At 39.4% G+C, this 25,547-nt stretch overlaps 1 protein-coding gene across 7 annotated transcripts in view; it reads left to right on the top strand.

Moving 5' to 3' along the window:
* The window catches only part of mllt1a (MLLT1 super elongation complex subunit a), a 44,481-nt gene that overhangs the window by 4,256 nt on the left and 14,678 nt on the right, over positions 1 to 25,547 (top strand). For 2 of the 7 annotated variants that reach the window (XM_046049545.1, XM_046049540.1), the window contains exons 1-7: positions 2,504 to 2,640; positions 3,296 to 3,476; positions 3,917 to 3,999; positions 19,677 to 19,857; positions 20,537 to 20,619; positions 21,838 to 21,981; positions 23,320 to 23,445. In XM_046049545.1, the coding sequence (XP_045905501.1) occupies positions 3,380 to 3,476; positions 3,917 to 3,999; positions 19,677 to 19,857; positions 20,537 to 20,619; positions 21,838 to 21,981; positions 23,320 to 23,445 (714 nt within the window). In that variant the 5' untranslated portion in view covers positions 2,504 to 2,640; positions 3,296 to 3,379. Of the gene's footprint in view, positions 1 to 2,503; positions 2,641 to 2,687; positions 2,712 to 3,295; positions 3,477 to 3,916; positions 4,000 to 14,593; positions 14,744 to 19,676; positions 19,858 to 20,536; positions 20,620 to 21,837; positions 21,982 to 23,319; positions 23,446 to 25,547 lie in introns of those variants that run through there. The other 5 variants (XM_046049544.1, XM_046049542.1, XM_046049541.1 and 2 more) reach the window with 4 other exon arrangements.

The raw sequence follows: 25,547 nt of genomic DNA, 5'->3' as shown, positions 1-25,547 counted from the left end.
GCCATGCAATGCCCAGCCTTGCGGCTGCTCTTTTGCAGGTCTCGTGCAGATCCATGCTGGCAGTCGGGTTTGGAGAGCCGCTGCACGCACCATCCATTGCCACTGGCTTTACAGCATGTGGTAGGGTAAAGGGCTCGTCACCGTCCCCATCGTCTTCCTCAGAACCAAGGCTAATGGACTCGTCCCCCGAGTCAGAGTCGGCCCCCACAGCTTCACCTAGCATTGCTGCTAGGCTGGCTAGTCGAGCTGTTTGCCCCAGGTGGGCCCCACGGGCATGGTGGGCTCCTCTGGGTCCTCAAGTAACTCCTGTGGCGGGGGGGTTGGCTACCCCCATCATAGGGTCCCCTTCCCTACAGGCTAGCTTGGCGCGCCAGCCTGCATCTGCGAGTCTTGAGGGAGAGGTGTGCACAATGCTCATGATTATAGACTAAAGTGCATGTAGCATGGTGGAAAAGCTCTGTGGCACACTTTGAACTTGATGACCACCCATGTATTGGCTGATCATCATAAAGAACCCAGAATATAAAACATTATTTTAAAGACTGGTTTGTAAACCCTTTGCTCCTACAAGACCGTGTCTTCACATTTTATTCTGTTCATGTGTAAATTTGCCCGGTTAAGATTTATGTCATCCTTCACAAGCTACATTATTAATTAGCAGAAAACAGAAAAGTGGGTAAACCAAATTACATATCTACTAACTGTAAGGGGAGATATTGCTTCAAAGTGGGTTGTATTCTAAGTGCCAGAGGTTATTCAGGACTACATTTCAGATGGTTAGGCCACACACACCAAAATTTGTGTTTCCCATCCCTTCAATTGGAGCACTGTGAGAGGGAGTTTTCATTTCATGTCTTTATATTTTCCCAGCCTAATATCTCCTCCTGGGCTCTTCATATTCTGGTTAGTGGTAGAAATGATAGTAGTGAGTTTTTTTCTTCTTCATGTCTATCAATATTGTTTTCTCTTCCTGTCTGTATTTTATAGAGCTGCAACTATTAGTCAATTATTTTAGTAGTCAATCAATAGAAAATGAATTGTTAAATAAACTGTCTGAGTCATTTTGCTTGAAACATTTGCCTTCTCCAGCTTCTACAATGTGAGGTTTTGTTGCTTTTTTCAGTTTTGTATCACTGTACATTCAATATATTTAGGTGCTGGACTGTTGGTCAAACAAAACAATCAATTTAAAGAATCTCTGGAAAGTAATTTTTCAGTATTTTCTGACATCTTATAGACAAATCGATTTATAGAGAAAATAATCAACAGATTAATTGGTAGTGAAATCAATCTTCAGTTGCAGCACTAGTATTTCACTATAGCTGCAATAAATGATTGTTTTAATTATTGATTAATCTGGCAGTTATTTTCTCGATTAGTTGTTTGCTGTATATACAATGTGAAACGTATGTTTCACATTGTATGCACATACAATGTGCACAGGCAGAATGGCCGCAGGTAGGTAGGTAGACAGGCAGGTAGGCCTTGCTTATTACAGAACTGCGACAGCCACAGACACCAGATTCCTTTCATGTTTGTGTCAGAGCATTTGATTTATTGATTGCTGTCAGGATACAAAGAGAATTGCTTGGCGTACCGTAGCTTTAATAATTTTATTAATTTCACCTTCTAAAATTTTAGAACATGTTGTTTATCTTTAACTTATGTGATAGTAAACTGAATATATTTTTTTTGGCCAATGGTTGTACAAAATAAGTTATTTGAAGATGTCCCTTTAGGGTTTCTAGCACTCATCATCTGCAGATCAATTAATAATTAGAAAAATTAGAAGTTTGTCCATATCCTAATTGAGGATATAGTAGTATAATAGATGGTGTGTTGTTGTTAGGATTTGGTTTTGTACTGTTATTTTTCCTGTGTTTATTTGATATTGTCAGGGTTTGGAGTTTTGTAGTCTAGTTTATTATGGCTCATTCGCTTTAAGGTTTTCTTTGTAACTGTCTTATCGCTCATTTTAGTACTTGGTCCTGTGCCTTAGTTCATGTTTAGTGTTTTTCTTATCAGTGTACTTCTGTATTTTCTCATTATGGTCTGTCTTAGTCCTTAGTCTTATCTCCATGTTTTAGGGTAGTCTTGTCTCTCATCTTAGTTCTTCTTCCTGCACCTTGGTTCTTGTTTTAGTATTTACTTCAGGTTCCTTGTCTACATTATTTTGGGTCTAGTCTCCTTTGTACTTTAGCTCTGTGTTCTCCTTTTGAGTTCTTGTTCATTGTACATGTGTGTTTCTGTCTTATTGGTTATTCTCTCTGCCCCATGTCTGCTTGTCTTGTATTCAGTAACCTTGTCTTGTCTGTTACCCCAGTGATCCCTCTGCATGTCTGTCCTTGTTTTCCCCTTGCCTCTCTCTGCCTGTGTGTCGCTCTCTCTCTTTTCTCTGCCTCTCTCTCTGCCTGCCTGCCTGTCCCTCATTAACCCTGATCTCTGTCACCTGTGTTGCTCCCGTTAGTCCCTGTGTATATATACCTGGTGTTTCTGTCTTGTCTTTGTCGGTTCATTACTTTCTATGTGTGTTATGATCCCTTGTTGTCTGCCTACTCATTGTGTTTCCCTGCACCGTTGGATTTCTGTTTGGATAGCTTTTGTGTTTCTGGACTTTGTCATCAGCCACTCAGTTTGAAGGTGTGCTCGCTTTTTGTTGTTGGAATAAACCATCTGAACTCTACCTGCTAGCCTACGTGTCCTGCGTTCAGGTCCTCCAACTTGCTCAACTCTGCCATAACCACCACTGAACGTAACAGTTGTATGCTGTGTACAGATTGTAAAACCTCTTGAGCCAAATTTGGAATTTAGGTCAATAGAAATAAAAATTGACATGACTTTAAGTAATTGTTAGTTGTAAGCCTAGTGGTTTTATTATAGTCAAGAAACAAAGTAGAATAAATGTTACATTTAATTTGCAATTATAAATGCTTGGAATACATAATATGTGATTTCTCATGCTCAGGTTATATGAGCGTAGACATGTAAATCTTTTCATCATGAGAAAACAAAGACTCCACCTGCAGTTAAAAGTATAAAAGACTAAACGGAAGAAGTAAATGTCAAGGCATTTGTCTGAACTGGCTCTGTTCACCACAAGGTGTACAAAGCGTAGATAACGGCAGACAAATGTTCATCACTTTCTTGATCTGAATAAATATGTTGCTTCTCTGCTGTTGTAGTTAGCATTTTACCTATTTTTTGCCTTTTGTATGTTATCCCATGTTGTCTAGCTACAGGTCTAGAGTAGTAATATCCAGCATTTGAATCTCAAGTTTCTGTCTGTCCCTTTCAGTGCACTGTGCAGGTGAAGCTGGAGTTGGGCCACAGAGCCCAGCTGAGGAAAAAAGTTACATCAGAAGGCTTCACCCACGACTGGATGGTGTTTGTCCGAGGCCCAGAGACCGGCGACATCCAGCACTTTGTCGAGAAGGTTGTCTTCCGCCTGCATGAGAGCTTCCCCAAACCCAAGAGAGGTATGACAGAAAGATACTTTTTGAACATGCAAACACTCTGCAACATTTGTTTTCAAAGCAAATGTCATACTCAAAGGTTGTATGTCACTTACGCCTCAGATAGAGTGAGTCCTATACTGCGCTGTGATTGGCCAGCTGTGTATTCGGGGCGTGGCTTAGCTAATGGTCAATTTGATAAATAATGTTGTATGTGGTTCTGGTATCACGTAACATGAACCTTAAAAATCTATCTATTATCATGGCAGTCATGAGACATTTTGCTGGTTCCAATCATAGTTTTTTAATATAGAAAAATTCATAATATTATATAGTTTACCAAGACCCTTCTTCAAAAATGTGACATAATTTAGTTAATATATTTGTCTACCCCACTACTTCAGTCATTATTTTATTATGTCATTCAATTGAAAAGAGTAATGTGAGTCTTTGTCTGTCTGCAGTATGCAAGGAGCCTCCGTACAAAGTGGAGGAGTCGGGCTACGCAGGCTTCCTCATGCCTATTGAGGTCTACTTCAAGAACAAGGTGAGCTCGACAGGACACGGATAGTAAACTGTGGGCGGTTGATAGGTATTTTCATGTAGATCAGTGGTTCTCAAAGTGGGGTCCTAGGGGCTCTTGAGGGGTTCCAGGGGGTCCCCCCAAAGGGGAAACTATTATTTTCACATAATCTAAGTAACACAATGACAGAAGGTATGGCAATTGTGGTTATGGGTTTCACACACTTTCTCTAATAAATAAATCATCTAAAAGCAAAAATTCTATCAGATTAGGATTGGGGACCCTGAGACAAAATGTCTGTGCAGGTTCAAACAGGGGCCCGTGGTCTAATTTGTGTCCAATTAGGGGTCCTTGAAAATGTTTGCGAACCATTGATATAGATAACATATTTATATAAAAAAGAAATATAGGCTGTGGAAAAAAAATATTAGAAAGTATAGGTTTTAGGAAATCACAGATAGTAATGTGACAATATGGGTGTTATAGTACCAACTCTTTAATAATGTGAATATAGTATTGAACTGCACTAAAATATTTACAAGCACAGACATGCACACAGAAATTTGGGTTACTGGAAGGAAATCTGTTTTGTTTTTCAGCAGAAATTTACTGTTAAGAAGGTTCTTCTTTAACTTGGCAAAAGAAACCAGGTCTTCCTTGTACATGATGTTTCAGAATTAGGTTTACTGTCCATAACCAAGAGTAATCAGGTTACTTAAGTGCATGTATATTGTTTAAGTGCAATGCAGAGTACTAACACACTCTGAAATGGGTCAGATAGGACCAATCAGAATGCACAATTGTGTTTGTAAAACATTACTTTTATAAGGAGACATTTCTCTCTTTAAGTGATAGAATTAAAAATGCAAGCACTTATACTGGCACCTTGAGTTTACGTCAGGCAATACAATGAATGATGAAAGACAGGAAGTACCACTTTACTTTCATTACAAGATCATAATGCTTAAGAGGTATGTGCACATTAAGCCTAGTTCAAACTACATGGTCCGAGAGCTCAGCGAGCGTCGGGCTATGATCGGGGGTAAATCAGTGATCGAATGGCGGTCACCAGTTGTTATGTGTGAACTACTCCCTGACACATCATTGACACATTGCATACGCCAGCCAGATATCTTGCATGCCAAATATCTGGAGGAGTCGGCGGACTCGACATCCACATCTGGCAGCTAGCCGAACAGGCGGCTACTTTTTCACCAAAAAACACTTTTTACTCACCTCCAGCTCTCTCTGTAGCTCAGACAATCCCTGCTACCTGCATGTGCTAATCCATTCTTTCACCCATATTCTTTGTCTTTATAATTACTATCTTTATAATAACAAACAACAGCTGTTTCAGGTGTAGGTTCGCGTCATTTCCCATTTCCTGTGTGTTTTCTTGACAAAACGTGGTTTGGGGACCAGCATTGGGTGACACAGCTGCATTCAGCTCGTGTAGTGTGTGACCCCCTGTCACCAATCAGTCATATAGTGTGAATGCCACAACGACTTCAAGACCCCCGTCACAAGGCGGCAAGTTGTGTTGTATGAACGACACTTCATAGGCTGACAGTGAAAGTCGTGTAGTCTGCACGTCTTTAGTGTGCCATCATGTCCTGCAATTCTTTACAGGGCAGCCACATTCCAATAGACCTGTAGCCCGTTGGCCTCACACCTGCTTTTAACCGGATGATCTCTGTCATCACACGCGAATGGTTGCATGCACACACACATCAACACAGCATTCAGTCAGTGCGTGAGTGTGAGTGGCCAACCAGTGTGGACAAAAAATGCAGAAGAGAACGAGAGAAAGAGCAGAGGCGGAGAAAACCCAGAAGGAAAGTGCTGTTAAATGTTGTAAATTACAGAGATCCAGAAGCTATTCTTTTAATGTAATTCCCCAACAACAAAAATGTGGGTACTGAAAATGCTGTGTGGCTAGTAACTTTGGAAAACCAAAAAAGTTAATGTCAAACCCTGCCAGCAACCATTAATCCATTTACAAAAAGACATTTTTGTTTATAAAATCTCTCATTAATGTCTTAATGCCTTTTCCTCAGCCTTAATTGTCCTCTTTTCTACAGCTTCTCTCAGGAATATTAGTTGTTTCTTATCAGTGTGCCGACTTGTTAATCTTTCTTTATATTTTATACTTACTAAGTTTATTGTTACGGCAAGGCAAGTTTATTTGTATAGCACATTTCACCAACAAGGCATTGGAAAATGCGTTACATCAAGACAAATTGTAAATGCAACAAAGGGCAATATATAAATACATGCAAATACACCAACATACCAAAGCAAATTCCATGAATGTGTACTCAACTTGGCAATGAACCTGATTCTTATTCTAATACCACATGATGTATTATACCAGTTCTTCTCAAATAGAGTTGTGAAGTTCTGGATGTATTTTTCCCCCATTTTGAATTCCCATTGCAAGTCTTTCTTTAAGCGATAACCTCAGTGCATCTGCAGGTCTTAAAGTCTTAAAAACCATTGATCCATTTCTTCAAAAAGGCCTTAGAAGGTGTTACATTTTATTTATAAAAGTCTTGAATATTTTTTCCTGCGTGCTATAAACACTTGTATTAGTTTTTTGTAATTTTTGCATCTGATTGCGAGCAGTTGGGAGAAGTTACACATAAAACGTACAAAAGTGGCATTGTTGTGGCACTGGATAGTTTGTGTAGGAGGCTGTTCAATACCTTTCTTGTGGGATTTCAGTTGGCACTATCAGACATGCAGCTCACACTGTCAGTTATTGCTAGCTGCAGTAGCTAGGAAGCTCGTTATCTCATAGTGTCAATATTTGCAAAAACTGAAACTTTCTTAAATGTATTTATTACTTTTAATTTGTCAATCTATCTATCCAGTTTATGTCTATTTGAGTCTAGGTCAGAATTATTAAAAAGTTTTTGCACACCATAAAGTGTTAGTGAAAGGTTCGTAGGCTGTCTGGATGAAGGTTGTCTAATGGAGGTCTGAGTACTGAAAAGTTGTTAATAAAGTGAGAACAAGTGATGGAAAGTGTGCAGGATTCTTAGCTGCTGAGTTGGATTGAGGAGAAGAGGCTGGGGCGACACATACAGCCACTGAGGCCAGAGAAACATGCAGTACCAGGTACAGTTAACCTTCGTTTTTGACCTTGGAAATAGCATTTTGACAAAATAATCTTGACTCAACCTTGAGGCAAGATTATTTTGTCTAAACTTGTTGAAAAAGAACAGTCTTTTGCTCAGGTGGGTGCTACACATTGGTGGTGGTTGAGATGAGTTCTCCCCCCTTTCACGCTGAAGCACTTTGAGTATCTAAGATAAAGTGCTATATAAATGTAATCCATCATCAGTGCAAATGCTGAGAGAAGCTAAGATGACAGGATGAGCAGTTGTGCTACTTACAATCCCTACACACTCATACACACACCCTTTTCCCAATATTCCCCGGTGGGGTACAGGCTATAATGTACATAGGCTGTCTCCCCTCTAGCTCGGATTGATCCCTCTCCAACACAAATAGGTTATTTGTCTCTACTCATGACATCTTTTAGATATTTATATCATTATGATCTCAGTCAAGGTCCACTTATGTGTTTTTTGGGGGGCTTTCAACTGCATGTCAAGGTCTGAATCCACAGATAGACTTTGGTCATTTGATAACAGGTTTAGATCATAACTCCTGTCTCTGTTCTTTCTCTGTCCTATAAAGTACAGAATGCAACTCTCTTGTTTCTACCCCTTTCAGTGTAAAGTTCAGGTGAATCTGGAGTTGAGCCACAGAGCACAGCCAAGGGAGAAAGAAACAACAGAAGACTTCACCCACGACTGGACTGTTTTTTATGTCTGAGGGACAGAGATTGGTGACATCCAACACATTGTAGAGAAAGGGTTCTGAGAGTTTCCCCTGAGTTTCCCCAAATCCAAGAGAGTAGTGTCGGGGGGGATATCTTTTGAACATGCACGCACCAATCAACAATGTAAGGTAAAATTATTTATATAGCATGTTTTATACACAAAGGCAATTTAAAATGCTTTCTGTACTCCATAAAATCCATTAAGAATTGCAGCACAACACATTTAAAACTAAACTAAAGTAGTGTGCAGGGTTTCCCCCGGGAAATTGCTATGGGTTGAAAAAATTCACTGGCTTTTCTTTCTGCATTTGTCTCCTGCACACTCTAATAGCAAGAATAATAATATAAGTTTAATGTCACTGTATAAACTACTAGTATTTTCATCAAGACATCTGTGTCCATCCGCAGTCTGCAAGGACCCTCTGTACAAAGTGGTATAGTCAGGCTCTGCATGCTTCCTCATAGCTATTGAGTTTTATGTGGGTTTACATCAAGAACAGGGTGAAATGGATTGACAAATCAAGAAGGGGAAAAACATTTTTGTTTATAAATTTTCTCTCATCATAATGCCTTTTCTTTAGCTTTAATTGTACCCCACTCTACATCTGAACTCTCAGAAATATTAGCTGGATCTAACACACTGACATGAAAGTTTGTTTTACTGACCTGGGTGATAATTTATTCTTTCATCTTCTGTTGAGAGCTGACTGACAAACACAAATGACTTTTTGTCACACAAGAAGGTTACAATAAGAAAGATTAGCTTAATGAAAAGCTCTTTATATCGTTTTATTCCAGAAGAGGCAGAAAAAGGTGCGTTTCAAAAACGACCTCATCCTTAAACTCAGAGGGTGAAACTTCTGCTGCACTCTGAGAAGCTCACTTTCAACAACCCTACTTAGGAATTCAGAAGAAAACTGATCAAAGCTAGAGGGGTGAGGCTGCCTCTCACACTAGTACAGGATGTACGGTGTATGTGCAGAGTACAGTGGCTTTAACAAAACAGTAACACAACTTTTGTCTCTCGATTTTAGGTGATTGTAGTTCCAGAGGGGGCTGAGGCTGTGTTATATTTGTAAATGTAAAACAAATACAGTGATAAAGTATTCAATAGTAAACTATATACACTTGTCCAGTGGTCCAAGATGTTGTCTCCTACAGATGACTCTGGGTAATGCAATAGATATTCTTACAACTCATGAGAGGCAATGTCGCTTCCGCCACCTGCTGGTGTAGCTAATAAACCTCTCTCACATTTACAGATCTCTGTTTACAGATTTCTGTAGTACAGAGTGGACAAAATTCCACAAATGTGTAAAAAGGAAGTCACAAATGTAGCGTGACCTACAAATTGACAGGAAATGATCCGCAAATGTGCAAATAACACTTTGTATGTGAAATTTAAATGTGTGTGCAGAGTAAATTGTACATATTTGCAAATTGCACTGTATTTTTGTGGATATGATTTTACACAACACAAATGTAAAAATACATGTTTTGGGTAGTGAGATATTTGTGTATAGTTTTACAGATCTCCGCCATACACATTGGACAAAATTCCACAAATGTGTTTAAAGGAAGTTACAAATGTAACATGACCCACAAATTGACAGAAAGCAATCTGCAAATGTGCAAAAACTGTTTTGTGTGTAGAAGTAACACATCACAAATGTAAAAATACATATTTGAAGAAAGTCAAATATTTGCACATCATAATACACATTTGTGGATTGTTTTCTGTGGGTTACAAATATTAAAGTCCAATAAAATCTTCCATACAACTGTTATTAGAGAGTGTGAAACATCATTCATTTAAATTGAATTTAAAATCATGGTTAAACAATGAAGTGTGAAGAGTGCTTTGTTTTATGTTTTTTAAATTGTTTCCTTTTAAAGTATTTTACGTGTCCTTGTAAAATGTATTTTGATATATGTATAATGCCGTTTTTCCATTACCAGTATCGGCTCAACTCGCCTCGACTCGGTTTGGCCGTCCTCGATTTTCCATTGCAGATAGTAGGCAGAGATAGTACCCCTCAATGTAGCTGGTCGTCATAATGACGCCACACACAGCTCCCGCGACGTAATGTTCAATGCGATACACACACCAATGACCCACATGCAGCTTTCTCTTTATTTAAGTTAAAACGTTTGAACATTACTCAGAATGTAAAGACAGATAAGCGGTATGAGCCTTACAGCTGTGTTTTCCTCGGCCATTTTTGCTGCAGTGGTCTGTGTGAATTTGGGACCAGAGGGCTCTGTGAGCAGGCAGCTGGCCAGCCTTGCGAGCTCCCCCCACCGCCACTTGCGGAGCTCCACAACTCTGAAAACTTTAAAGCACATTTTTGTTCCGCCATCACTTTTCGTAAGACAATAATCGAAATTTACACAGTTGATTTCTCACCTCAAAACTTCTCAGAAGTGGATTTAGTGATGAAATAACGTAAGAAAACTGTAAAACATAAAACTTTCTGTTGCTGGCCTCTGTCTGGCGCGCACAATGATGACGCAGTGAATTGTGACGATTCTCTCTGACCAATCAGTAGTCTGCTGTGTTTCCGCGTCAAATTTTTGTATCACCTCAGCTCACTTGGAACCTCGACGGAGGGGATACGAAAAAAAGTGCCTGGTAGCAGGTACAACTTTTCCACAATGGAAAACCAAAAAAGGCGAGGCAAGGCGGGAAAGAGTCGAGCTGGTACCATGCAGTGGAAAATGGGCTTAAGTATTGTTGTTCGTGTTTTAGTGTCTTTTATGTAGTTATAATAACACCTCCCCAGTGACTACAGTCGAACATTAGCCAAGCTGGCTAAACTGGCACATTTACAGAAATGTTAATGTGCACTTAAACCTTAAACTGTATTTATAAAAAATAAATAATTCGTCTCAGTTGCACTCTCAGCCTGCTCAATTCTGCAGATTAGTTAACCAGAAACTGTGTCCTAAATTTATTGATCATTACAATCATTCATCCTTGATGCTGCAAATTTGGCAGTGTGTTTATTAAAAAAATTAAATCAGTCTTCAGAATTGATTGACAAAGGCATCTAAAATATTTAACTTAACTCCAGCAGTACAGCCCGAGTAGTGTACAGCTTGTTTTACCAGCTTCTTTCTTCATATATTGCCTGTTTGTCATTTCAGATTAGCAGCTGATAGCAGGAGCAGTGTGTAAATATTGCATAATGGGTCATAGTAGTGAAAAAAAGCTGTTAAAAATGTGAAGTGGTATTGGTTGGACTGCCTTTTCATCATTCTCCTGGGGTTTTTTAGACAGAGAAAGATTTAGTTTGCTGTGTTTATGTTGTATACTAATATTTTTTGTTGGTTATTTTGGGTTAAGTTCACCCTGAGGAAAGCTGTAAATAATTCAACCACAGTGCATACCAAAATGAAGGGGCTAGATTTTGGATCTGGGGAGGAGAAGATGATGTCTGATAGATGATGACAGACCTCATGTGCTACCAAATGTAGGATCACCGTGAACGGCCCTGGAAAGACTCAAAATGCGACAACAGCAGAGGTGGAGGCAGCAAGCGATCAGGCCAAGCCACAACATTTTACATTATTAACATGCAAATACAATGGCAAAGGATTCGTTACATGTGAATGTAGAAGTTCGAAGTCTTTTTTATTTATTTTTATTATTTGTTTAAGTGAAATTATGATTGATGATGTAATTGGGCTTCAAAGAGGAGTTAGGGTTAGAAGATTTCTCACCTTTATTTTCCATTATTTGCAGTGGACAAAAAAAGTTGTTGTTTTTTTATGTCCAATTGCTACAAGTCAAAGCACCTGTCCTAATTGAAGCGCATGATTGTTTTATGTATGTGTGGTGCCAGGGTACTCACTAGGATTGAAAGACGGGGGGGGCTTAGCCCCCAGGTTGTGCATAACTTGCACTTGCAAAATCTTTGCACTCACATCGCTTTTGTTACTGTATTAGAACTACACTTATCTCAACAACCTGTGAAGAAGCCAAAAAAAAAAAAAAATAGCCAAAAAAGAAAAAGCGACAGACATACTCTGTTCTTCCATTTCTCCTCTGTTGATCAAAAATTATTGTAATGTTACATGGGCGTTGGAAGCAAAAAAAATTGGGTGCGTCCTCCAGGATTTTTTTTATATATATATGCTAATTAGCGTAACGAGCTAAGCTAACAAGCTATATGCTGACAGCAATACCTGTTCAGTGTTAACACATTAATAAAATACAGGAATTTCACTAACCAAGTAGAACACAGATTTCCTGGATGTTCTCTCTCCAATAAACTGCACAGCCTGCCGTTATTCATCCGGTATCTGCTTGTAGAAATGTCCAATCGGCTCCAACAAGCTGAGCCTCAGAGCTCCGTGTAGCTGAGTGAGGCCAACAGAGACGGACCGAGTGCCAGCAGTGGCAGCGGCAAAAGGCGCCTGTCAATCAAAGCGGCCACGCCCCTAATAATGCAGAACTTTAAGGCTTAATATCATTTAAACAGGTGAGTTATAAATAAATTCACCCCCCTCACAGTTGTCACGAAGGGCAAAATTAGCAATGTGCACTAAAACCATTTTTTGAACCAGGCTGTAAACATGTTTTATTCTGCTGTAAAGTTGGGCATTTTAACATGGGGGTCAATGGAGATTGACTCCCTTCTGCAGCCAGCCTCAAGTGGCCACTCGATGAATTGCAGTTTCAGATACTTCCGTATTGGTATCAGAAGTGAGAGCCGGAGGTTGCTGCTTGGAAGTAACATTGCTCTACAGCTCGGCAGAGCAGCAATGAAAGGCAGCCTCCGTCAGGGTCCTAGTGCCCGATGTCAGCAGATTATGAAGCAGGGGAAACAACCAAAAGGATTATTTTAAGCCAATAAATACAAATTATATTTGTATTATTCTATAGTATTTATCAATATTCTTGCTTCTCTTTGTCGAGTACATTTCTGTACTGTAAAAAAAAAATCAATAAGAAAAAATCTAAATCTAATAATTTTTTATGGGGGGGGCTTAGGACCATGTTTGGGTGGCTTCAGCCAGATATAGTATTTTGCCCACATTGTTTATTAAATGTATTTAATGTTTTCTCAGGTTTGATTATTTTTTGTGGGGGGGTGATGGGGCAGTGGATAAGACACATGCCTTTGGTGTGAGAGACCCGGGTTCAAGTCCACTGTGATACACAAATGTGTCCCTGAGCAAGACATTTTACCCATAGTTACTCCAGAGGTGTGTGACCTCTGACATATGACATACAGACTGATATATAGCAATTGTAAGTCACTTTGGATAAAAACGTCAGCTGAATGAATGAATGAATGAATGAAGTTTTGTAATTTCTACTGAACAGCTTTTTAATAATTACACCTGTTGATAAATTTTAAAAGGCATTTGTTCTTAATTTTAATAAGCCTTTGCAATGTGTGTGAAACCTGTGGGACATGGATTCATTTTGTAATTCTCCCTCTCCCTGCATATTGAAAAGGAGGATTTAAAGGTTAATGTTTCACTACAAGTGGGACACCCTCCTCTCTGACAGCCAGGTGGGACTTCTTTTACTCAGATTTGACTGAGAGGCAGACTGGATCAGATTGAGCGGCAGGAGGAGAAGAGGAGGCACCAAGCCAGTGAGAGAGTGGTGACCTTCTGTCATAGCTGAGGCCCGATAATCTCACATCAAAGTCTGAGCACCACAGAGACTTCACTCCCTGACTCTGTATAAAAGATATGTCTTATGTACTGCTTTCTTTTCAGATGAAACATTTGAGACACAGGCTGAGAAAGATCAGTGTTAACATGTGGTGTCAGAGTTTATAATACATTTATTCAGATATACCCACGTTTAGAAAAGCGGTGCAATCACCATCTTTTTTCAATAACGTTAGATTCTTTTGAAAAGAATTTGTATTATGTAATTTGTGCAGGCTACCATGCTTTTACTAAATAGCCTATACTTACATGTTTGTTAGCTTTTCACCACTGATGAAAGAAGTATTGAGATGATTTAACTGCTATAACATACTAAAAACACTGAAAACACCCACCAAAGAAAGTACTACAAGAATAAAACCAACCAGAGGATCTGTTATGTATGAGAAAAGGAATGTTAAAGTTAATTTGTCATATTTGTCATATTTTATACATTAATCATATGTTTGTTTACATATGTATGTAAAATCTACATCTGTGAAGTAAATATAGCTATTAATTAAATGTAGTTTAAGATTTTAGAGGTAAAAACACTTTATTTTCATCATCATAGATGTAGTTCAGAAGAAGTAAAATGTAGCATAAAAAATACTCAAGTACTTCAAAACCTCTAAAATGTTCTTAAATACAGTACTTGAGTAAATGTTTACTTTGTTTCTTATGGACCCGTTTATAGCACAGAAGCTTCGGCTGGAAATGAAAGAGAAAGCTCACACATTAATTATTAGTATATATAAGAGGATTGTGAGATATTAAATTGTATGAGTATCAAATGAGCCTCCTGGTTATATTAATGATATTGATATTGCACTTACTAGACTAATAGCGATGCAAACCTATACAATCGATCCCCGATTAATCAATTAGCATCATGTGCATTTTACAATTGAAACAGAGCTGTAGCCATTGGGACAAGCTCGCTGTCACTCGAGAAAACCACCAGAAAATGCTTTAATTGTATTTGCAGTTCTGTCTATGCCCCGCCTCTTGACTGCTCTGATTGGTTTCTTTTAAGAGTGCTTAAATTTTTTGATTCCCGATTGGCTGAGAGAGCTTTCTGTTTTGGTTGCCTGCCAGCAGCCGTCTGGAAGGGGAGGGGAGCCGTCTGCCTTCCGCTTCTGGGCTGGATTGACACACAATGAGGAGCAGAGGCTGGGGAGACGCTCCACAAACGCCGCTGTAAATAAATACAACAATCACTGAGGCCAGAGAAACATGGAGAACCAGGTACAGTGGCTTTTGTGTCTCCTTGTGGGATGTGAACTTTTCACGGAGAAAATGGCAGCAGGCTGCGCGCAGGCAGAGCAGGAATGAATCCTCTGTTCTGCTAGCCAGAAGAAAAAAAAATGCTCCTGCCGCTAATGAACTCGTAGTTGTTTGGCTCTGAAGCTATGCTAGCTGGGCACTCATACATCGGTATTTACTGCTAGCTAGCTTCAGTCTACCGCACCATTCAGCACCGCTGTATAGCTGTAGCCACAACCGGGCACACAAAGAGATTTACACCTGGTGTTTATTCCGTTCTCTCGTTTTTAAAACGCACATGCACGTTGTTAAATACCATGAGGACCAATTCGAGTCGAGGTTTTGTATAGCTAAGCTAAGCTAGTCCACCTATCAGGAGAGTGTCGGCCGTTGGCTAAAGGCTAAGGAGCCGCTGCAAGGCGCCGGGGAAAAGATTTGTCCTCTCCAGGTTGGGCAGGAGAGGCGGGGTGGTGTCTCCACTGCCAGCGGCCTGAAACCTCACATGCAAGGCTAATAACACCATCAACCTCTGTAATATCTGTGCATCATTTGCCAACAGTTGGTTAATGTTTAATGCTCCCCGCATTCATGATTGTAGACTAAAATGCATGTAGCATGGTGGAAAAGCTCTGTGGCACACGTTGAACTTGATTACCACCCATGTATTTGCTAATCATAAAGAACCCAGAATATAAAACATTAAGACTGGTTTGTAAACCCTTTGCTCCTACAAGACCTTGTCTTCGCATTTTATTCTGTTCATGTGTAAATTTGCCCAGTTAAGATTTATGTCATCCTTAAAAAGCTACATCATTTATTTTGCAGAAAACAGAAATGTGGGTAAACCAAATGAGATATCTGCAAACTGTAAGTGAGATATTGCTTGAGAGTGGGTTACACTCTAAATGCCTGAGGTTATTCAGGACTACATTTCAGATGGTTAGGCCACACACACCCATGGAAAGTGGCTCAGCCACTTTCTTGGAACTAGCCCCATTCAGCGTTGGTCCCTTTGAAGTTTAACTAGATCTGAGAGTGTTCATCTAGAGGAAGACTTCTGCTACAAGTTAAAAGAATAGTGTAGCTGTTCTTCTGTGATGAATGTGAACTATGTCACATGTGAAAGATTTGCATTTGATTTATCATTCTTATTACACAAGATTATGCACAGTTGCCAGTTTATTGGTACATGCAGCTAAAAAGCCTCACCATCATGAAGGTTATACTGTTCTTGTTAAAACAAGTTGAGGAGAGGTATTTATTAAAGTTTATGGTCCTTTTTGAGGCTGCAGTTTGTGATCCTATTGGATTGATTTGTATTAGAAGGTGTTTCTAATATTTCCTATCTTTGTTGAAATTAAGATATATTTCAGGGTTGTTGTATTGATTCTGCATTAGATTTAGATATGTGGACCTAATAAACCTGCAGTTGATCTGTCAGAACAAGTTCTGTCTATAAATGTATATTTGAATTTATTTACTACACATTACAGCATCATGATACAGCTGGATGACAGCCTGATTAGTGAAGTAGGGTTATGACTTTGTGTGCATACATTCTGATATTTGCAGTTTAGTTACAAGATCTATATGTATGAACACTGCCTTTGTGACTACAGGATGAGTGGCCATGCAGCTTTTTGTAATCCCCACACGCTCATCCACACACCTTATTTCCAATACTCACATGTTTCCCTTTGGTGCATGCAGATAAGGCTATTTGTGACTCCCTCTGTGGCTCTCCGGGACTGACCATTTTCCAATACAATTAACTGTTTCATCTCTTTTCGTGCCATCTTTTAGTTATACGGTTAAGTGTGATGAAGGATTTAGCTGCAACCTGCAGCTTCATCAAAACACAGCTGCTGTCATGATTGTTTTTTTTGTGCGTGTTCCTCTCCTAGGGAAACTTTCTGACTTTTCATTTTAATCGTTCATTAGCTGGAAGAGATTAAAATGGTCATGAGGGGTGTTATTTACATGTCAGCTGGGAGTTCATTGTATTCGTGGGAGCTAGTGTGTCTGCCAAAATTTGTATTTCCCTTCAATTGGACCACTGTGTATGAGAGAGAGAGAGAGAGAGAGAGAGCGCAAGCACATCTCGTTGTTAGTGTCTTTGTGTTAGGTTTTCTCTCCCTGTGTTGCCTTTAATAAAGGATAGTTGAATAAATGTGTTGCCACAAGTAATTTTGGCCATCTGAAACTAGTAGAATTGAATGACTGAGAAACATAACCATTGGATTAGTCCATTATTTTAGTAGTCGATCAATAGAAAATAAAATCTTAAATAAACTATTTGAGTCATTTTGCTTGAATAATGCCAAACATTTGCTTTCTCCAACTTCTACAATGTGAGGTTTTGTTGCTTTTTTCGGTTTTGTATCACTGTACATTCAATATATTTAGGTGCTGGACTGTGGGTCAAACAAAACAAACAATTTAAAGAATCTCTGGAAAGTAATTTTCAGTATTTTCTGACATCTTATAGACAAATCGATTTATAAAGAAAATGATCAACAGATTAATTGGTAGTGTAATCAATCTTCAATTGCAGCACTAGTATTTCACTATAGCTGCAATTAATGATTGTTTTAATTATTGATTAAACTGGTTATTTTCTTGATTAATTGTTTGCTGTATATGATGTCAAAGCCTTGTGAGAAATGGCTGGTATAATAATCGAGAGCCTAAGTTGATGTCTGCAAATGCCTTGTTTGGTCCAATGAACAGTCCAAAACCCAAATATTAATAATCATAATCATAATAATACATTGTACTGTCATGTAAATAAAATAAAAGCAGCAGATCAGATCCCAACAATTCAAGCAACTCAATTTTTCCCCCAGCTTCATATTGTCTCCTGGAAATCCCCCCCCCCCCCCCCCCCCCCCCCCCCCCCTTTGATTTCTAATAGAGAGTCACCACCGTCTTCCTCTTTGGCTCATTATCATCCTGCATTTTATGTTGTCCTTATCACATTTCTGATTTGGCGGAGTCGCCGTGGGGGGTAGGGGGTTGTTGATTGTTGGAGGGACTCCACGGCTGCTTGCTGTGGGTGTGGCGGAGTCTGGAGTTTAAGGGCATTACTGCCACAGAATGGCCGGGCAGAGTGCCAGGCATGGGAAGGGTGTGTGTGTGTGTGCGTGCCCGTGTGACTGTGTGTGTGTTTGTGAGCCGGAGAGTGCCAGACCAGCTCATCTCAATCCTGTCCCCTCTAATCCCCCCACTCAGTCCCAGCTCACGAGCTGCTCTCTGTCGGGGCCAAATCCCCACATTCTTCAGTCCTCCCCTGGACATAAAGTGCCTTTCTGTCCCCTCTTGCCCCCCCCCTCTGCCCACCTTCCCCTCGTTCCCTTCTGCTCTCCATCTCCATAGCCTCTTCACTTGCTACGCCAATCACCATCATCACACCAGCACAGTGTCATTTGCTTGTCCCGCTGCTGTCATTGTTCTTGGCAGAGAGAGGTAGCTCAACAATGTGCCCCTCTTCTGGACAAACCTTTTGAGATCTGTCGGCTCGGGCAGCTAATCACTCCCATTCCACAGGGAGTGTCCCGACACTGTTCCAGCTTTGTGTTTGTCTAGGCCAAGTGTTCGGCCTCTCCTCTTGAGTTTGAAGTCCACACACACAAAATAGAGATTCAGAGATTTTGTTTAAAGTAGAATCCGAAACCAATTAATAATGGCTCTTTGGTTTAATCTCAATAAGTAGCTTTGCTTATGTTTATTTGTTTAGCATCCCTAAATTTGCAAGGTTTGTCTCAGCCACTATAAAACTTTAAGAAACTGGAAACATCAAAAGACAAATTAAACAATCAGTTATCAAAATAGTTGCAGTAGTGCATATAGTTTTGATTGACTAATGGGTTGATCGGCTAATTATTTCAGCCACAATTAATGTATTGTTGGGTAGTGTAATTTATAACTCTGACAGAAAGTAATGTCCAGGACAGTTTCCTAGAGTCTAAATTTTGAAAGTATCCAACCGAAAAAATCCCTACCAGGTTTGTGCCTCACTTCAAAGCAACTCCCCCAAAACACATTTTCATGCGCAATGAGTGCACAGGCAGAATGGCCGCAGGTAGGCCTTGCTTATTACAGGACTGCGACAGCCACAGACACCAGATTCCTTTCATGTTTGTGTCAGAGCATTTGATTTATTGATTGCTGTCAGGATACAAATCACACCCATTTGAGAACATGTTGTTTATCTTTATCTTATGACTATCTTTTTTTGGCCAATGGTTGTACAAAATAAGTGATTTGAAGATATCCCTTTTAAGTTTTCTAGCATTTTCATCATCTGCAGATTAATAAATAATTAGAAAAATTAGAAGTTAGTCCATATCCAAATTGAGGATCTAACAATAGATGGTGTGTTGTATGCTGTGTACAGATTGTAAAACCTCTTGAGCCAAATTTGGAATTTAGGTCAATAGAAATAAAAATTGACATGACTTTAAATAATTGTTAGTTGTAAACCTAGTGGTTTTATTATAGTCAAGAAACAAAGTAGAATAAATGTTACATTTAATTTGCAATTATAAATGCTTGGAATACATAATATGTGATTTCTCATGCTCGGGTTATATGAGCGTAGACATGTAAATCTTTTCATCATGAGAAAACAAAGACTCTACCTGCAGTTAAAAGTTTAAAAGGCTAAACGGAAGAAGTAAATGTCAAGGCATTTGTCTGAACTGGCTCTGTTCACCACAAGGTGTACAAAGCGTAGATAACGGCAGACAAATGTTCATCACTTTCTTGATCTGAATAAATATGTTGCTTCTCTGCTGTTGTAGTTAGCATTTTACCTATTTTTTGCCTTTTCTATGTTCTCCCATGTTGTCTATCTACAGGCCTAGAGTAGTAATATCCAGCATTTGAATCTCAAGTTTCTGTCTGTCCCTTTCAGTGCACTGTGCAGGTGAAGCTGGAGTTGGGCCACAGAGCCCAGCTGAGGAAAAAAGTTACATCAGAAGGCTTCACCCACGACTGGATGGTGTTTGTCCGAGGCCCAGAGACCGGCGACATCCAGCACTTTGTCGAGAAGGTTGTCTTCCGCCTGCATGAGAGCTTCCCCAAACCCAAGAGAGGTATGACAGAAAGATACTTTTTGAACATGCAAACACTCTGCAACATTTGTTTTCAAAGCAAATGTCATACTCAGAGGTATGTAAGTGTTTTAGATGCTGCATAAATACTTAAGTAATGAATACAGCATAGGACATTCAAAACACATAGGGACGGAAACTAATTTCACTTAAAATAATGAATACATGCTGTTTTGCACTGTTTTAAATAAATTTTCAGATTAAGTTGTATATATGTGATCATTCACAGAGGTCAAAGTGACAATAGTGCCTCCATGTACAGTACACTAATGGATGTAATGGTGCAGTGAAATAATCCATATCATTTTTCTCTTTACGTTTCTGGCTCTTTTATAAATGAATGCTCTCACTATCCATCTTGTAAATGCCTAAAAACATGTCAGCTAAGTTGGAGCTCATTCATAATTTATTACAAATGGCACTGTTTTTGTTTTTAAAAAATAATGATAATCTATTATCATGGCAGTCATGAAACATTTTGCTGGTTCCAATCATAATTTCTTAGTGTAGAAAAATTCATAATATTATATAGTTTACCAAGACTCTTCTTCAATAACGTGACATAATTTAGTTAATTTATTTGTCTACCCCACTACTTCAGTCATTATTTCATTATGTCATTCAATTGAAAAGAGTAATGTGAGTCTTTGTCTGTCTGCAGTATGCAAGGAGCCTCCGTACAAAGTGGAGGAGTCGGGCTACGCAGGCTTCCTCATGCCTATTGAGGTCTACTTCAAGAACAAGGTGAGCTCGACAGGACACGGATAGTAAACTGTGGGCGGTTGATAGGTCTTTTCATGTAGATAATATATTTACCAGTATATAAAAAATTAATTGAGGCTGTGGAAAAATATTAGAAAGTATAGGTTTTAGGAAATCACAGATAGTAATGTGACAATATGGGTGTTATAGTACAAACTCTTTAATAAAGTGAATATAGTATTGAACTGCACTAAAACATTTACAAGCACAGACATGCACACAGAAATTTGGGTTACTGGAAGGAAATCTGTTTTGTTTATTTACTGTTAAGAAGGTTCTTCTTTAACTTGGCAAAAGAAACCAGGTCTTCCTTGTACATGATGTTTCAGAATTAGGTTTACTGTCCGTAACCAAGAGTAATCAGGTTACTTAAGTGCATGTATATTGTTTAAGTGCAATGCAGAGATGGTTTAAAAACCTGTTTGTCAATTTTTCTTTGAGAGTGGCTTCACATTGGACAGCCTTACTAACACACTCTGAAATGGGTCAGATAGGACCAATCAGAATGCACAATTGTGCTTGTAAAATTACTTTGATAAGGAGACATTTCTCCCTTTTAAGTGATTTCTCTTTAAGTGAATTAAAACAAGCAAACACTATTATACTGGCACCTTTAAAGTTACCGTCAGGCAATTCAATGAAAAATGAAAGACAGGAACCACTTTACTTTCATTACAAGATCATGATGATGCTTAAGAGGTATGTGCACATTAGTGTACCATCATGTCCTTTTATTCTTTACAATATTAACCCTCTAGACTGTACCAGAAATGTTACTTCCTTATCTTTAGTGTACTTAAGTAATACACAGTGAACACATCAGTCAAGAAAATATTTAAAGTCAAGCAAGAGGAGTTTAAATACCAGAAACCATTAATCCATTTACAAGAAGACATTTTTGTATATAAAATCTCTCATTAATGTCTTACTGCCTTTTCCTCAACCTTAATTGTCCACTTCTACAGCTTCTCTCAGGAATGTTATGTGTTTCTTATCTGTGTGCCGGCTCCAGCTATGTCTATCTGTTTTATTGAGTTCCAGGGTGATAGTTCATTCATTAAGCTTTTATCTTTTGCTGTCAAATATGTAGGTATTGAGAGGTAGGGCAGTAATGCAGAAAGACACACAAATTATTGTTATTTGTCAAACATGCTGTTAAGCGTGGGTTAAACCAATGTTCATCCTGTTGTCTTCCTTCAGGAGGAGCCAAAAAAGGTGTGTTTCAACTACGACCTGTTCCTTAATTTGGAGGGCAACCCACCAGTCAACCACCTGCGCTGTGAGAAGCTCACCTTCAACAACCCCACCAAAGAATTCAGGAGAAAGCTGATTAAAGCTGGAGGGGTGAGGCTGCCTGACACACTGGCTGATTGCCAGGTTGACTTGACTGATGGCTCAGCAAGGGACTATGGTCAATAGCAGATACTAAAGTCAATAAAAGTATTATAATGGCAGCTACACTTTATCGTTCTTTATATTTTATACTTACTATGTTTATTGTTACGGCAAGGCAAGTTTATTTGTATAGCACATTTCACCAACAAGGCATTGGAAAATGCTTTACATAAAACATAAAAGGCATCAAGACAATTTGTAAATGCAACAAAGGGCAATATATAAATACATGCAAATACACCAACATACCAAAGCAAATTCCATGAATGTGTACTCAACTTGGCAATGAACCTGATTCTTATTGTGGTACCACATGATGTATTATACCAGTTCTTCTCAAATAGAGTTGTGAAGTTCTGGATTCCCATTTCAAGTCTTTCTTTAAGCGATATCCTCAGTGCATCTGCAGGTCTTGAAAACATTGATCTATTTCTTCAAAAAGGCCTTAGAAGGTGTTACATTTTATAATATTTTTTCCTGCCTGCCATAAACACTCGTATAAGTTAAACATAAAACATACAAAAGTGGCATTGTTGTGGCACTGGATAGTTTGTGTAGGAGGCTGTTCAATACTTTTCTTGTGTGATTTCAGTCAGCACTATCAGACTCACATGCTCACACTGTCAGTTAATGCTAGCTGCAGTAGCTAGGAAGCTCGTTATCTCATAGTGTCAATTTCTGCAAACTTGCTTAAATGTATTTATTACTTTTAATTTGTCTATCTATCCATTGTATGTTTATCTGAATCTAGGTCGCATTTATTAAAAAGTTCTTGCACACCATAAAGTGTTAGTGAAAGGTTCGAAGGTTCTCTGGATGAACTTTGTCTGATGAAGGTCGGAGGACTGAAACATTGTTAATAAAGTGAGAACAAGTGATGGAAAGTGTGCAGGATTCTTTGTTTGCTCAAAATCGTAATCTGGTGTTCAGCGCATGCAACAGAATTTAAAGCTTGGTGACTTGGAGGTTTCTTGCCGTAATGCACCTTGAGATTGGGAGTTGTAGTTAACGTCCCCCTTGAAGTTTTGATGTGCTTATTGACTTTTTTTTGAAGAAAGAGCTATTTTCTAACTAAGTTGTTCATCTTTTGTACTGATGTTTCAAGTTTTCGGAGAGTTTTGTGACCATTGAACTGATAGAAGTGCTCCAATTGTGAGCCACGTTACATTGTCTTTGAGAAAAACTCATTAAAAGCCTGGTTCTGTCTTCAGTCAAATAAAGGCTCTGTACACTATATGAGAATGTATGTAAGTAACTCCCTCTCTTTAACTCTCTCTTTAATTTCAGGTATTGGTGGTTCCAGAGGGGGCTGAAGCTGTGTCGAGACCCAGTCCAGACTACCCGATGCTCCCCACCATACCCCTCTCTGCCTTCTCAGACCCCAAGAAGACTAAGACCTCTCATGTGTCAAAGGTTGGTTAAATTGCCCGAAAACATATCAGCTTATTATCTCACTAGTACTGTCAGATTGCTCATTCATTTGGAGTATTTAATCAAGTGTCACAACTTCATTGATCATTCCAGTCAATGTGTATTGATATATAGGGGTAAATGTCTAAATGAACATCATATGCCCTTAACAAAATCATTAAATCGGTCTTCAGAACAGGCTGACTCAGGCTTATAATTATTGCCAGCTGTTTTTTAGTATCTGTATGCATGTGTGCAGAATTACTCAGCCATCTTATCTGCAGGGAGAGAGGACATATCAGGGGGAAAACAGGAAACTGATCCCCTTGTGTTTTCCATTGTTGCCACTGTTTCTGGTATCAGGTTTTCACAGACCAGTACAGTGGTAAGGTCTTCATGCTTCACTTAAATGAAATGGCGGGTCACTCGTAGCTTTGCATAGTTCGCCTTGTCTCTTGATAAGGTTTGCTTCTGTATGCACCACAAATGTTTTTTCTAGACTGAGGTCTGATTTTGAGTAATTTACACAACTTAAAGACCCACATTTTGGACTGACTTCAAGCTGTAAACTAAATTTGTCCTTCATTTTGACACATAAATACATGTCACTTTGACCCACATTATTATTGTGGCATGAGTGGGTGTGGTTTGAGCACAGACTTGAGGCAGATACAAGACCAGGTTACATCCAGCAGTGTCCATCTGCTGACATAGAAAAAGTGAGAGCCCCACACACCGCTCTCTGTAATCTTCCAGTCTGAGTCTATTTTTCACAGTGAATGAACATAATAACAGCTCTTATGTACATATCAAGTGTAATAGGGTACATTTGAAAACCTGTAAAACAGTTTGCTGATACAGTGAGGAAAATAAGTATTTGAACACCCTGCTATTTAGCAAGTTCTCCCACTTAGAAATCATGGAGGGGTCTGAAATTGTCATCGTAGGTGCATGTCCACTGTGAGAGACATAATCTAAAAAAAAAATGATGATTGACTGATATGATTTTTTTAACTATTTATTTGTATGATACAGCTGCAAATAAGTATTTGAACACCTGAGAAAATCAATGTTAATATTTGGTACAGTAGCCTTTGTTTGCAATTACAGAGGTCAAACGTTTCCTGTAGATTTTCACCAGGTTTGCACACACTGCAGGAGGGATTTTGGCCCACTCCTCCACACAGATCTTCTCTAGATCAGTCAGGTTTCTGGGCTGTCGCAGAGAAACACGGAGTTTGAGCTCCCTCCAAAGATTCTCTATTGGGTTTAGGTCTGGAGACTGGCTAGGCCACGCCAGAACCTTGATATGCTTCTTACAGAGCCACTCCTTGGTTATCCTGGCTGTGTGCTTCGGGTCATTGTCATGTTGGAAGACCCAGCCTCGACCCATCTTCAATGCTCTAACTGAGGGAAGGAGGTTGTACCCCAAAATCTCGCAATACATGGCCCCGGTCATCCTCTCCTTAATACAGTGCAGTCGCCCTGTCCCATGTGCAGAAAAACACCCCCAAAGCATGATGCTACCACCCCCGTGCTTCACAGTAGGGATGGTGTTCTTGGGATGGTACTCATCATTCTTCTTCCTCCAAACACGGTTAGTGGAATTATGACCAAAAAGTTCTATTTTGGTCTCATCTGACCACATGACTTTCTCCCATGACTCCTCTGGATCATCCAAATGGTCACTGGCAAACTTAAGACGGGCCTTGACATGTGCTGGTTTAAGCAGGGGAACCTTCCGTGCCATGCGTGATTTCAAACCATGACGTCTTAGTGTATTACCAACAGTAACCTTGGAAACGGTGGTCCCAGCTCTTTTCAGGTCATTGACCAGCTCCTCCCGTGTAGTTCTGGGCTGATTTCTCGCCTTTCTTAGGATCATTGAGACCCCACGAGATCTTGCATGGAGCCCCAGTCCGAGGGAAATTGACAGTCATGTTTAGCTTCTTCCATTTTCTAATGATTGCTCCAACAGTGGACCTTTTTTCACCAAGCTGCTTGGCAATTTCCCCGTAGCCCTTTCCAGCCTTGTGGAGGTGTACAATTTTGTCTCTAGTGTCTTTGGACAGCTCTTTGGTCTTGGCCATGTTAGTAGTTGGATT

The sequence above is a fragment of the Micropterus dolomieu genome, linkage group LG05 (genome assembly GCF_021292245.1).
Source record: "Micropterus dolomieu isolate WLL.071019.BEF.003 ecotype Adirondacks linkage group LG05, ASM2129224v1, whole genome shotgun sequence".
Lineage (NCBI taxonomy): Eukaryota > Metazoa > Chordata > Actinopteri > Centrarchiformes > Centrarchidae > Micropterus > Micropterus dolomieu.
This window is presented reverse-complemented; position numbering and strand designations above follow the sequence as displayed.